Source organism: Nyctereutes procyonoides, unplaced genomic scaffold (assembly GCF_905146905.1).
Source record: "Nyctereutes procyonoides isolate TBG_1078 unplaced genomic scaffold, NYPRO_anot_genome, whole genome shotgun sequence".
NCBI classification, from domain to species: domain Eukaryota; kingdom Metazoa; phylum Chordata; class Mammalia; order Carnivora; family Canidae; genus Nyctereutes; species Nyctereutes procyonoides.
This window is the reverse complement of record NW_026575048.1, coordinates 18,222,806-18,238,495: the sequence shown is the minus strand read 5'-3', so window position 1 is coordinate 18,238,495 and position 15,690 is coordinate 18,222,806. Positions and strand designations below refer to the sequence as shown.

The 15,690-nt window shown below is 33.6% G+C and overlaps 1 protein-coding gene across 4 annotated transcripts in view; it reads left to right on the top strand.

Moving 5' to 3' along the window:
• ATAD2B (ATPase family AAA domain containing 2B) overlaps window positions 1–15,690 on the top strand; it is a 168,182-nt gene that overhangs the window by 75,515 nt on the left and 76,977 nt on the right. For all 4 annotated transcript variants that reach the window (XM_055327103.1, XM_055327102.1, XM_055327101.1 and 1 more), the window contains exons 14-15: window positions 7,712–7,871; window positions 14,424–14,514. In XM_055327103.1, coding sequence (XP_055183078.1) covers window positions 7,712–7,871; window positions 14,424–14,514 — 251 coding nt within the window. The remainder of the gene's footprint in view (window positions 1–7,711; window positions 7,872–14,423; window positions 14,515–15,690) is intronic.

The window sequence follows — 15,690 nt, the reverse complement described above, 5'->3', positions numbered from 1 at the left end:
GGAAGCGCTCAACTGCTGAGCCACCCAGGCGTCCCTTGTGTTAGCTTTAACATCTAGTTTCATCTCATTGTTAGGCCTGCTTGATTTTCTTTTCTTTTGAAGACATGTTCTGTTGTTTTGGTTCTTCATTTGTTGGGCAATTTTGTATTGCATTCTGGATATTATTAATGTTAGTTTCTGAAGGCTCTGGATTTTATTATTTTTCTTTTATGGGTAGTATTTCCTATGTTTTACAGATAATTTTCTGTTTTAGGCTTGGACTACAGACTGTTTTTTGCCTGGCAGCTTTGGTCTCCTTTCAAATCTTTTTTCTTTGCGGGTTTCTTGGTTCTGTGCCTTTGTTGTTAGGGGTCATTCAGATTTTTTTTTTTTAAATTTTTTTATTTATGATAGTCACACACACACAGAGAGAGAGAGAGAGAGAGAGAGAGAGAGAGAGAGGCAGAGGCAGAGACACAGGCAGAGGGAGAAGCAGGCTCCATGCACCGGGAGCCCGACGTGGGATTCAATCCCGGGTCTCCAGGATCACGCCCAGGGCCAAAGGCAGGCGCCAAACCGCTGCGTCACCCAGGGATCCCGGGTCATTCAGATTTAAGGGTTAGGGGTAGTTAGATTTTTGGGAATGTCTTTACTGACTCTTGACCTTGTGGGGACCCCCCCCCCCACATTCTTTAGTGTTAAAGATCAGCCTTCTCTTTTCTGAACTCTCAGGCTGGAAAGTTAAGGGATGTTCCTTAACATAATCTTCTTTACTTACCTCACTGTAGTTAGCCCCATGCGGAAAAGCCAGAGAGAGGGGAACTTGATTTCTCTATGTTCTTCTTTCCTCTGGTTGACTATGAATTTCCAGTAGAGTCTGTGTATCTCTGTTTACTCATCAGCTCCTTTAAGTATTTGCATGTGTATTATTACATACGCATTACATAGGCAATACATATTATTACGTACATGTTTTATAGTTATGTTCTGAAGCAGAGGAATGGGTTATCTGACAGGGTCTTCATCAAACTTGGGGGGAGCCTTTGAATACCAAATATGCAGGTTTTGATCTCTACAGTAATTAAAACATACTGTAATTTCTAAAATGTTGGTTGTTAGTGGTGAGGAATAATAAAAAATCCAAATGCAATCAAGAAGAGGAGGGGAATCATAGACTAGTGGGAGAAGCAGCACAAATACAATTGTAGATTTAAATCCAGATATATAAAAAAATGATATGGAATGTAAACAGACTAAATTTTTAAAAAATTATTTATTTTAAAGAGAAAGTATACATGTGCACATGTGACTGGGGGTGGGGTGGCATTGGTGGTGGGGGTGAGGAGCAGAGGGAGGAGTGAGTGAATCCTTAAGCAGACTCCCCACTGGATATGGAGACTAATGTGGGGCTTGATCATAGGATCCTGAGATCATGACCCGAGATGAGATCAAGAGTCGGCTGCTTAACCAACTGAACTGCCCAGATGCCCCAGACTAAATGTTCTTTTTTTTTTTTTTAAGATTTAAAGATTTTAAAATTTATTTTAGAGAGGAAGAAAGAGTGTGTGGGTGAAGAGGCAGAGGGAGAGAATCTTCAGACTTTCTGCTGAGTAGAGAGCCTGACTCAGGGCTCAGTCTCATGACTAATGAGATTGTGACCTGAGTTGAAACCGAGAGTTGGAGGCTTAACCAGCTGAGCCACGCATGCTCCCCTAGATGTTCTTTTTAATTGACAAAGATTGTCATACTGGGGAAAAACAAAATACGACAACACTTTGTGTATAAGAGTCACATTATGTATAAGGATATAGAAACATTCCAAGTAAAATGGTGGGAAAAGGCATGCAAAATCTTAGCCACAAATATTTATAGCAGTTTTATTCATAATAGCCAAAATATGGAAATAATCCATATGTCCATCAACTGTTGAGTGTTATATCCATATGATTTAGCCCTAAAAAGAAATGAAATTATGGCACATGCTACATGGGTCTACCTTGTGCAGGTACATTTAACATGGATGAACCTCAGAGACTTAATACTAAATAAAGTAATTCATATACAAAAGGTTACATGTTATATAGTATTTTACTTATTTAAAGATATTTATTTATTAGAGCAAATGAGTGTATGAACTGGGGGAGGGGCAAAAGGAGAGAGAGAATCCCAGGCAGACATGGGGCTTGATCTCACAGCCCTGAGATCATAATCTGAGCTGAAATTAAGGGTCAGATGCTTAACTGACTGAGCCACCAAGTGCTCCATACTATTTTATTTATATAAAATGTCCATAACAGTCATTCATAAAATGCATGACAATATGCCAAGTAAATACTAACGGGATACTGCTGTAGCTGTATTAATATAAGACAAAATAGACTGTGAAGCAGAAAGCATTTTTATACATATGGAGAGGGTCAAATTATAATGACAAAAGCTTCAGTTTATTAGAAGATAAAACAATTTAGAATTTTTAATTCCCTAATAACTGTGTTTCAAATTGTATAAAACAAAAATTGACAGAACTGCAGTCAAATTGATAATCATTGTGAGAGATATTATATGCCTCTCAGTAATTAAAATACCTAAATGAGCAAAAAAATAAATTAATGCACTATGATTATTAGAACAACCCTATTTTATGATCTGGGAATACATATCTAAGATAAATTTAGAATGAACACTTTTCAGACATTCACAAGATTTATAAAATTTGTTCATATATCGTGGCTTAAATCGTAACTAATTTCCAAAGCTTAGTAATACACAAAATACACAAAACAACAAAAAGATATAAGCAGAGAATTTTTTTTCCTGTTAACCATTCTAATTCTGTGTTACTAGTAAACAAAAAATAGCAAACAATATATGAACTGCAAGGAAAGACATACAGATATCAAGAAATCAAAAAGTTGCTTTTTTGAAAATAACAAAATTAACAAACCTCTGGCATGATTGGTTATGACAAAAAGAAGACCCTGAGAAGCGGTATTAGGAATACAAAATGTGACATATCAGATTATTTAAATGTTAAAGGTTGAGAATAAAGGCCTGAACTTAAGAGGTTAATATATAGAACTTAAGAAACAGGAAAAAAATAACAGGAAAATCTTAATGACTTATATGTGAATGTTTATAATTTTTTCCTAATAGTCCCAAATTGGGAACAATCCAAATGGCCATCAGAATGTGAATCAATAAACAATTTGAGGCATATCCATAAAATGGAATATTGCTTAGGCATAAAAAGGAACAGACTGTTAGTAAAGCAACAGTGTGGTAAACCTTAAAATAATTATGTTGAATGGAAGAATCCAGAAAAATAAAGTACTGTATGATCCTATACATATAAGATTTTATTTTTTTTTTAAGATTTTTAAAAGTTATTCATGAGAGACAGAGGGAGAGAGAGAGACACAGAGACAGAGGCAGAGGGAGAAGCAGGCTCCATGCAGGGAGCCTGATGTGGGACTCGATCCCAAGTCTCCAGAATCACGCCCTGAGCTGAAGGCCGCACTAAACCGCTGCGCCACCCGGGCTGCCCATGTATAAGATTTTAGAAAATGAAGGCTAATCTGTAGTGACAGACTATATAGATCATGGTTGCCTGGGGATTGGAAGAGGTCAGGGAGAAGCCATAGGGATGGATTACAAAGGAATATGAGGCAGAGTGTGATGGATACATTACTTATTTTGTTAGTGATGGTAGTTTCACAGGTGTATACTCACTTCAAAACTTACCCCAGTGTGTTCAGTGTATTGTATGTGAAGTTTATCTTCAAAAGGCTTAAAAAACTTGTTTAGAACAGTATGAGAAAGTTAATTGGAATCCGATTTCACTTGTGAATGTGGATATAAAACTAAACAAACTAGTAACATGTGACTTCAGGATATAAAAAAGCTAATAGACCAAATTGATCGTATTTCACATATACAAGTTTTGTTTAATATTATAAAAATAAAAAATTGATCACATCATATTAATGAAAAATCATATCATCTTAGTACATGTGGAAGAAATGGATGCAATTTAATATTTGTTTTTAATAAGGTCACATCTCAGAATGAGGAATATGAGATATCTCTAAGAACCTATTACAAACATACATAATGTTAACAGATGAAAACTTTTAATATAAGGAGTTATAAGCATGGCTGTGAACACTTCTGATCAACACCATACATGGATCTCAGTCACTGTAGTCTGACGAGACAAAATAATACAAGGTGTGTGTAATGGAGAGGAATAAACAATACCATTATTATTTATAGATGATATAATTATGCATGTAGAAATTCCAAAGCAGTCTGTATGTAGATTTAGATGTAGTAATGAGTATCTAGCAAGGTTAAACCAACCATTGTAGAGAATTTTTCCTTCTGTGTACCAGTTTTCTGCATAAAAATGTAAAATTATTATTTATAAACTCATTAGAAAATAAGAAAACTAGGAATAAATTAAGTTCCATGTTCGTCTTTGGAGAAAAGAATAAAACTCAATTCAGAAACATTAAAGGAGGATTAAATAAATGGAGAGAAATAATCCTGTACAGGAGTTGGAAGGCTTCATATTTATATTTATTTATATTTATAAGTTGTTTGTTCTTCCATATTTATCAGTAGATTCAGTATAATTCTATTCAAAATCACAACTTGTTTTGGGGTAGAATTTGACAAGACAGTTCTGGAATTTATATGGAAATAAGGATTAAGAACAGTGGAGAAAGAAAAAGAACAGTGGAGACTTAGGAAAAACAAGGTGAGAGTATTTGCTCTACTGGTTATTAAGGCCTCTTAAGGTTAAGATAATTTGATGTTGATGGAAGACTAAACAGACAAATGGAACAGTGCAGAGCCATATAAAAATCTACACATATATATGGATGGATGGTTGATTTGTAATAAAAGAGTCAGTGCAGTGCTGTTAGCAAAGGATGACCTTTTTAATAAATAATGCTGGCAGAATTGGGTATCTGGTGAAAAATAAGACTGGATCCTTCACACCATATGAAACAATTCCAGTTGATTTTATTTTATTCTAGTTGAAGGTAATACAAATGCTTTTAGAAGATAATGTAGGAGAAAGGGTTAGGACAGGCAACTAGGCTTCAAATATAATATTAATATTGTATTAATTATTAATTATTATATTAACAATATAATATTAAGTAGTTTGGACTTTGAGCGTAATAAGGGTTACTAAAGGATTTTGATCCAGGGGCTGGTGTTTGATCTTTCTGAAGAAGACAGCTTTTGGTAGAATCTCAGCTAGGTTGTAAATTCTGTTTCTGGTTGTGTTTGAGGCTTTGTTTTCTGAAAACCCTTGTAGAAAATACTTAAAAATGCTGATAAATGTATGTATTTTTAAGATTTATTTATTTATTTGAGAGGGTGGGGGAGGGCAATAGGAGAAGGAGACCGTCTCTCAAGCAGACTCCCCACTAAGCTTGGAGCTTGACGCAGGGCTCAATTTCAGGACCCTGAAGTTATAACCTAAGCTGAAATCAAGAATTGGATGCTTTATTGACTGAGCCGCCCAGTCACCCCAAAAATGCTGATAAATCTGAACAAACACTTGAAATACCTAAGGAGAAATTGGAGTTTAAATACAAATTAACACTTAGGGATACTTACTTTGCACCTATTATATCTGAAATGAGACACTTAGATAATTAATTTTCACTTATTAGAAAAGAGCAAGCACAAATCCACTCTATGCATGTACACTATGTGTCTAGCATTTTGATTCCGTTTTTAGTTTTTAGAAACATAACAGTTTGTTCGGGAGTGAGAATGATTTCTTTAACTTATTGAGCATATTGGGGAAGTTATTTTAGGTAGATGTTAGTAAGAATAAAAGGATAGAAGTGAGAACAGTTGGAAAACAGTAGGAAGACCTTTGTTACTAGAACTACAGTTTTTGTTATAATTAGACATGCAACATTTTTATTCAGAAATGTTTAATAGTTTCAAAAGCTAAAATATGCACAAAATGATTTTGATTGAACTTAGTTAAAATAGTAGATATTCTAAAGAAATCAGGGGATCCCTGGGTGGCGCAGCGGTTTAGCGCCTGCCTTTGGCCCAGGGCGCGATCCTGGAGACCCGGGATCGAATCCCACGTCGGGCTCCCGGTGCATGGAGCCTGCTTCTCCCTCTGCCTATGTCTCTGCCTGCCTCTCTCTCTCTCTCTCTCTCTCTCTCTCTCTCTCTCTCTCTCTCTCTCTGTGTGTGTGTGTGTGACTATCATTAAAAAAAAACCATCCAAAAATATAACAATAATGCAAATGTAATTCTTTAGGAACTCTAAACATCATATAAATTGCCAGACATAAACCTCCTCAAGATTGCTGTCTATTAAAAACAGACTTTAATATTTCTCTAAAAAATTTTTTTTTACTTTTTAATTTTATTTTTTTTCTAAAAATTTTTTGAGATTAATTTTAAGTAATTTCTACACCCATTGTAGGGCTCAGACTCATGATCTGGAGATCAAGAGTCACACACTCTACTGACTGAGCCAGCCATGTGCTATAATTTTAAAAACAACTTTATTGAGATACTGTTCATATATCATACAGTTCAGTCATTTAAATTATATGTTCAGTGGCTTTCAGTATATTTCCAGAGTTGTGTAACCATCACCATAATCAATTATAGAACATTTTCATCTCCCCAGCAAGAAAGCTTCAAACCTTTATCCATCTCTCTCCAACCTCCTCTTCAACTCCTCCCTACCCTCAAACCCTAGGCAACCCCTAATATACATTGTGTTTGTATAGATTTGCCTATTGGGTGCTTCATATAAAGAGAATCATACAGTATGAGGACTTTTGTGACTGGCTTTTTTTTCAGTTAGTCCCAATGTTTTTAAGGTTCATCTGCATTAATAGCATTTATCAGTACTTCATTTGTTTTTTTTTGATAAATTATATTTCATTGTATGGTTATACTACATTTTATTTATCCATTCATCAGTTGTTGGACATTTGAGTTGCTTCTTGTAGAAGTAGAATATGAATGAATGAATAAAGCTACTATGGACATTGTGTATAAGTCTTTTATGGATATTGCTGGATCATATGGTAACTCTGTGTTTAATAATCGAAGGAACTATCGGACTATTTTCCAAAGAAGTACACCATTTTACATTCCCATCAAGCAGTGTTTGAATGTTCCCATTTCTCTACAGCCTTGTCAACACTTACTATTATCTGTCTTTTTGATTATCATCCTAGTGGGTTTAAAGTGGTAACTCATTTGGTTTTGATTTGGATATCCTTGATGCTGGGGCCCTCTTTTATATCTTTTATGGAGAAATGTCTTTTAAATTTTTTGCCTATTTTTAAGTTGAGTTAATTTCTTTTTTTATTGTTGAGTAGTATTGTTCTTTGTATATTCTAGGTCCTAGACCCTTATTAGATATATGATTTGCAGATATTTTCTCCTGTTCTTTAGATGCCTTTTTACTTTTCTTGATAGTGCCCTTTGAAGCAGAAAAATTAATTTTGATAAAGTCCTTATCTCTTGTTTCTGTGTTTTAAGTATCTGTTAATGTATCATTTGAATATTTTCAAAAATAATTTCTGTTAATTACTTTGCATTAAGATTTATTCATTCTATAATTTTAGTAGCATTTAAGACCAATAAAGTTTAGTATGAGCAGCAGTTTTTATAATTTTTTTCCTTACCTTTTTTTAATTTATAATTTTGTCTGAAACTTTTGTTACAGCTCCATAGTGTCAACCCTCCTTGCTCTTATGGATGGATTAGATAATAGGGGTGAAATTGTTGTTATTGGTGCTACAAACAGACTTGATTCTATTGATCCTGCTCTTAGGAGACCGGGTCGTTTTGACAGAGAATTCCTTTTCAACCTGCCTGATCAAAAGGTAAAAGTTTCTGTTTTTAATGTATTAAGATTTATTTGTGATCCAATTATGGAGCATATATGAACTTTGAGAGAGGTATTTTATGAATTTTCATTTTAAAAATTTTGTACTAATGGGATATCTTCGTAAGTCTCAAAAACTTGGATAATTCAGTCCTTTTCTATTAACAATTGTTAGAATATTTATGACTTTTAGGAAGAGGAAAACCCTTGATTAGATTACTAAAATGCTTACTTAATCTTTCTTTAGTTCTCCAGATTGTAGTAATTATCTTGAATGACTGGTTATATGTCTCCAATTTGTCAAGGGAGCTGTGTTCCCATAAAAATAATGTTTTTAGAGTATTGACGAGTTTATGAATGTGAACCCAATATGCAGATTTTCACAGAAATGACCATAACATATTTAATTAAAAACAGCAACAGTTACTCATTATAGTATATTTTTAAGAATGTGTAGTATAATTAAAACAGGACAATGTATAATCATTGTGTAAAATATTATTTAATATTTTATACACTTTTTCCCCTAACTCTGCTCAAAATCTTTTTTAAAAATTATTTATTTATTTATTCAGGAGAGAGACAGGCAGAGGGAGAAGGAGCGTCCTTGCAGGGAGCCCGATGTGGGACTCGATCCCAGGACCCCGGGCTCATGTGTCCCCTGCTTAAAATTTTTATTGTTGTTCTTGGTTTGACCAATTTAATCATTATCTCTTCACTGAGAACTCAAGTTTGAAAGGGGAGAGATACATGTAGAGAAGATACTTTGACAATATTTTCATGTAATTTACTATTTCATATAAGCCTAATGAAAACACTTAAAACACATACCTATACAAATATAACCTAAAGAAAGAAGATACTATTTTTGAATATATAACATATACTCATTTAATTATCATATATATTTGATTTTAGATCTCCATGTAAAATGCCTGGTTTACATACATAGATGTGAAAGGCTGTGATTAGGACTGTATGAAACTATAGGGAAATGAAGGCAATGGTGCTGTGTAGAGCAGTTATTAATACTTCAGTCTGAAATCAATCTGCACAGCCACTAGTAGTTGTCTCAGTTTTGGATTGACTGTCTAACTTAGAGGTTTTAATTTGGTACTGAATTTACCTGACTTTGTCAGGATAAGAAACATAGTATATACAGCATCATTTTCATTACCCAAGTATAGCTTTCAGGGCTGTATTAAAGTGTAGAGGTATGCTTAGTTGTAGGAGACAAGACTGAAGTGGGAGCAGTCTATTTCAGTATGGGGAAGCATCAGCTCTCTTGTTTGGGACATCTACAGTCCAAGAACATCTTTTAGGCTCTAGCGTACATGGAGAATGTGTTTAGGTTTTTGTTATTTTTTGTTTTTGTTTTTGAGTAAAGTGATAAAAGTTTATTGAGCAAAGATACAGAGAAAGCTCTCAGGAGTGAGAGGGGTCCCGACACGGTTGCCCTGTGTTTTAGTTCTAAGAGATATAGCTTGTGTTCATTTTGACACAGAAAAGCCATTATCTCAATTAACCAATTGTCTTCTAGTCATGTGGCCCTCAGTCATGTACGTTAATTATAGTCCTCACAATTCAGGTACTGCCCACACAAATCAGAGATTTAACAATAAACAAGGCCTAGATCAGCACTGTCCAATTGAATTTTCTCTAATGATGGAAATATTCTGTATTTGCATTGTGCATTGAGCAAGATCCAGCATAGTAGCTACTAACCATATATGGCTATTGAGGTCTTGAAATGTCACTAGTGTGATAATGAACTGAATTTTAAATTTTCTTAAATATTTACATGAAAGAGGGCTCCTGGGTGGCTCAGTTGGGTAAGCATCAGCCTTCAGCTCAGGTCATGATCTCAGGGTCCTGGGATCGAGTTCTGCACTGGGCTCTCTGCTCAACGGGGAATCTACTTCTTCCTCTCCCTCTCCCCTGCCGTGTCTCTCTCCCACTCTCTCAAATAAACAAATCTTAAAAAATTTTAAGTAAAATAGCATTATGTGGCTAGTGGTTTATTACATTGTACAGCATAGATCTTGACATGATTTTCCATGTGAATTTTAACTTTCTACATTTCAAGGAAATTGTGCTTTGAAACTTAAACCTAAGGTCATTTTTCTTGGTCTGTGTCTGTGGAACAGGCTTGGACTGTTTTTTTTTTTTTTTTTCTTAGATAAAGTCCTGAAATTACAAGATTAGGTGAGATTATCAAATCCTCTCTCCTAAGAAACAGTGAGGTAAATCCACATGAGAGTGGATTCTGGAAGCCAAATGAAGAAAGTGTATTGATGAAGAGGGTGTGACTAACTTTTTCAGATGTTCAGTTAAGTCAGATGAGGACAGTAAATGGGCCATTATATTTAGCATTATGTAGGTTATCAGTGAACCTAGATGGGAGAAAGGTGAATTAGTAGTGGGTGCAAAAAAACTTGACAAGTATGGTTAGTTTAAGAGAGAACGGGACGGGAGGAATTGGAGACAGAGAATGAAAGTAAGTTTTTCAGGGAGTTTTGTTGCAAAAGAAAGCAAAAAGTTGAGGTGATAGATGTTGAGGGAATTGGAGGCAAGAGAATCTGTTATTTTTAAGCTGAGACATAAAGCCAATAGAAAAGGAAGTTTTGGTGATGAAATTGAGAAAGAATTATTAAAGCGTGTCCTAATAGGGAAGAGGGGCCGTAGTATTTATTGTATGAGTGGTGAGAATGACTTTAGATAGGAATTGGATAGTTTGTGATACTAAGAAAAAGAATATTATGGGTACAAATGCTGACAGGTGGACAGATTTGGGGTGGAGCGTCTCTGGAACTTATCTTCTGACTGCTTTGGTTTTCTTGGTGAATGAGGAAGCAAGGTGTGAATGAGAAACTGTGAAAACAAAGAAACTAAACGAGTCTACTGGGAGATAGACCTAATGAATGACCTAGGGAGCATTAAAGGTAGCAGTAAGGATCCATTTAGGACATTATTTAAAGTGATACCAATTAGTGTTTCATATTAGTCCTGTAGTTTGGACAATGGAATATCATGACTCCTGCTGTTTGACCAAATAAAAGTAAAAAAAAGAAAAAGACAAAAGTAGGGGGCCCTGGGTGGCTCAATTGAGTACCTACCTGCCTTCAGCTCAGGTCATGATCCCAGGGTCCTGGAATCAAGACCTGAGTGAGGCTCCCTGCTCAGCGGGTAACCTGCCTCTCCCTCTTCTTCTCCCTCTCCTTCTGCCACTCCTCCCTTTTTGTGCTCTCATGTTCTCTCTCTCTCTCTCAAAGAAGTAAAATCTTAGAAAACAAAAAAAAGTAAAAGCAAATTTTAGTTAACTCTCTTAGCATAAAATAGCACACACCTTCTTGAATTAGTGATGCTTTTTAGTTTCTTTTGTTACTTTTCCTTTATTATCATCAACACTTAATGATTATTAAAAGTGTTATGTGTGTATTTATGAATCCTGAAAAATGAGGAACTTGAATTTGCCTCTGAATCTTAATAGTAGAGGAAGCTACTTTCTTTTAGGGTAAGGCATAGAACTTATTCTGTTATTCTGCCATATAGAAGAAAGTACATAATGAAGCATTTCTGATTTAAGTAATTTCTTCTTCTGAGTTATTCTTCTATTTCTTCTTTTTATGATAAAGAAGGGAGACTGATTATATAGGGAAAGAGCAGGGCACTAAATGTCTTAGAGACCTGGCAATAACTTTGATCTTAGGTAATTAATTTCATTTCTCTAAACCTTTACTTATTTTTACTTATTTTACTTTTTTTTAGAATGACAGGATAAGAATAGGTCTTTTTTGAGATATCTTCCAGCCTGCTTTTTTTGTTGTTGTTGTGTTCCTAATTCTGTAGGGTCTTCTACAAGTGGTGCTTGTGCTGCTAATGAGGTCAAATAGATTCTTAATGTTTTCTTGTAGAGAATAGAAGCTCTCAGGATGATATCTTTTTTGACCTTGATTTTATACTTTTTAAATATATAGGCAAGTACTTCAAGTTGGATGAAAATAAGTGTCACATCATTGCTTTATTTCTGGTAGCTGAACACCTAACTTAGAACTTGGAATTAGAGCAATAGCTAATGATACCAGATTTTATCAACTTTTTGAGCACAGTTTTATCTTTATGACTTTGGAGTTCTTTATGTTTTTGTCCTGGACCCCCAAATTTCTCATCAAGCCACTAAGATTATCATCTTGGTTATAACTTGCTTTTTTCTTTTCTTTTTTTTTCTTTTTTTAAAGATTTAATTTATTCATGAGAGACAGAGAGAGAGAGAGAGAGAGAGAGAGAGAGGTAGACACAGAGGAGAAGCAGGCTCCATGTAGGAAGCCCAATGTGGGACTCGATCCCGGGACTCCAGGATCATGCCCTGGGACAAAGGCAGGCGCCAAACCTCTGAGCCACCCAGGGATCCCTATAAGTTGCTTTTCCGTATTCTTTTTTTTTTTTTTTTAAGATTTATTTATTTATTTTAGAGAGAGTGTGTGCTCACAAGAGCAGGGGTAGGGCAGAGGAAGAGGGAGAGAGAACGAATCCTCAAGCAGACTTCTTACTGAACATGGAGCCTGACTTGAGGCTTGATCCTAGGACCTTCAGGTCATGATGTGAGCCACAATTGAGAGCTGGCTGCTCAACCCACTGAGCCACCCAGGCACCCCTGCTTTTTCATGGTCTTGAGAAACTCAAGTAGCAGTGTTGTTGGAATGAGTGCATTCAAGTTTTACAAAGTGTTTTTTCCTTGAAATAAGGCAAAACTGAAAATAAAAGTCTGATGTCAATCTTCATGATGGTGTTATCAGCTGATTGTGGATTCTTACTACTTCAGTTTCTTTTTGACTGTGGAAGAAGATATTTAATTTGAAATCAAGATGTTAAAATCTTGGTTGTGCTATACAGTCAGATTTAAGGTTGAAAAAAAAGTTAGAATTGCTCAAACATTTAATTTTTTAAAAATGAATTATTTATTTTTACTGAACTATTATTAAATGCCAAGGCATCAACTAATTTATAAGGTAATATGCGTTATATTTCTTTATTTCATTGAAAACATTTTCAATTTAAAACTTTTTTTCAAGTTTTAAATTATTTGTTTAGTTGATTATCAATTATAATAACTCATGCATGTGATATAACCAAAAGTTTTGTGAAATCTAAAACTATAGTTTGCTTAAAAGTTACCCCTAAGTGGTGCCTGGCTGGCTCAGTTGGTAGAGCATGCAACTCTTGATCTCAGGGTAGTGAGTTCAAGCTCCATGTTAGGTATAGAGCCTATTTTATTTTATTTTATTTTATTTTATTTTATTTTATTTTATTTTATTTTATTTTATTTTATTTTATTTTATTTTATTTTATTTTATTTTATTTTATTTTATTTTATTTTATTTTATTTTATTTTATTTTATTTTATTTTATTTTATTTTATTTTATTTTATTTTATTTTATTTTATTTTATTTTATTTTATTTTATTTTATTTTATTTTATTTTATTTTATTTTATTTTATTTTATTTTATTTTATTTTATTTTATTTTATTTTATTTTATTTTATTTTATTTTATTTTATTTTATTTTATTTTATTTTATTTTATTTTATTTTATTTTATTTTATTTTATTTTATTTTATTTTATTTTATTTTATTTTATTTTATTTTATTTTATTTTATTTTATTTTATTTTATTTTACTTTACTTTACTTTACTTTACTTTACTTTACTTTACTTTACTTTACTTTACTTTACTTTACTTTACTTATTTTATTTTATTTTATTTATTTTATTTTATTATTTTATATTTTATTTTATTTTATTATTTTATTTTATTTTATTTTTTTATTTTATTATTTTATTTTATTATTTTATTTTATTTATTATTTTTTTTTATTTGTATTTTTTAAAAAAAGATTTTATTTATTTATTCATGAGAGACACAGCGAGAGAGAGGCAGAGAAGCAGGCTCCATGCAGGGAGCCTGATGTGGGACTCGATCCCGGGACTCCAGGATCATGCCCTGGGCCGAAGGCAGGCGCTAAACTACTGAGCCACCCAGGCATCCCTAGAGCCTACTTTAAAAGAAAAAAAAAATTAGCACTGTGTAATGTATGGATTTTTTCTTTTTTTGTATGGAATTGTTGAATCATTATTTTGTACATCTCAAACTTTTAACACTTAATTATTTTTCAATAAAAAGATTATAAATGTTGTAACACATTAAATTTTCTTGTTCATATGTATTTAGATGGTAGAAATGATCTGATGTACAATAGTGAAGCTTAGTTTTGAATCTAGTCCTAGATCACTTAGTCATATGTTCCACTAGTCAAGTCCTTCACCTCTCAGATTATTAAATATGTTAGTTTGTGAAACACATATACATGATCTCTGCTACATATTACTATATTATTATTATGGGAATCAGAGTTGATGTGGATGCCATGGTGTTTAAATTGCTTTTAAAATAAAGTTGTTTTTCTAGGATATGATTAGTGCATAAATTTCTTCCAGCTAATATATTTGAGTGGTTGTTGATATTGTACTTATTTGTACTTTTTTTCTTAGGCAAGAAAACATATTTTACAAATCCATACCAGGGACTGGAATCCAAAATTGTCAGATGCTTTTTTAGGTGAATTGGCTGAAAAATGTGTTGGTGAGTGCTATTATTTGAATTCTTTGATTGTTGTTTGTTCTGCTCAGCCTCCCCTTATGTTTGGAATGTGAATGAGTATAGTTCTTTCTTTGTGCAATAGACACAGCTGGCTCTGCCTTTAAGTGTAAAAATTATTTTGAACGTTTCACTTGAAGTTTGAACATTTCTAAATTACAATCTTAGCTGCCATTAGGTGTTTGATTATTAACAAAACTAGAAGTAATATGCTTTTCATTCAGTGCTGGATTTTCATAATAGTACTGCAGTGTGTCCTTTTAGGGATTGCTCCCTCAGAAATTTTACTAGGAAAAATAAGCTTAACCTTGAAAGATAAAGATCCATGTTGAAGGCAGGACTATAGTCTTTTACTTTGCAGATTACCTGATGGGCTCATCTTCATGCCGTGGTCTAAAAAGAAGTTGAGTGAGAGGAGTCTTCAAAGAAAATACTTACTGGCATCTGCTAGTATTTCCCAAAATACAAAACTTTCGAATTTAATGTTAGATTATTCACAGATTGGAAGATCCCCCCTGCCCCCCCCACAGAGTGAATGATGAATGAATACTACTGTCCTAAAAGGATGTAATGAGAGTATTTTATGTGCATACATGATCTTACATAGGAGATGGAATTCAAGGTTTTTGGAATTCAAGGTTTCGGCTCTAATTAGGTCTAAAATAAAAATGAATACATATTAAGCAACTGAGTATACACATTGGTATTTCTCCTTCATTCTTTTTCTATCTTTTGTCTGTTTTCCTCTTATTCTCTCACAAATAAAAATTAAAAAATCTTTCTCCATGAACTTTTTAAGCATTATGAAAAAAATCCCCAAAAGAAGTTCACTAACAATCAGCAGTCTACTTGGGAAAACTTCAAAGTTACCAAAACCAGAAAGAACAACTATAGTTTAAAAAATCATTGTGATCCACCATCAAATATTAAAACTTAAATAGAACATTAGTCCATTCAGTTAGCTACATCCGAATTATCCTCTTCATCCACAGGGACCTCCATCTCCGAAGCAGCATCCCTCAGCTTTTGAACCACAAAGACCTCGACATCTTCTGGTGAGGAGAAAACGTAAATCTCTCCAGCACTACTCCAGTTTAAGCTTTGCCTGGTATAAGAGAGCATGCGCCAAACCCATTTCATGTAAATTTGGCTTGACCTTTG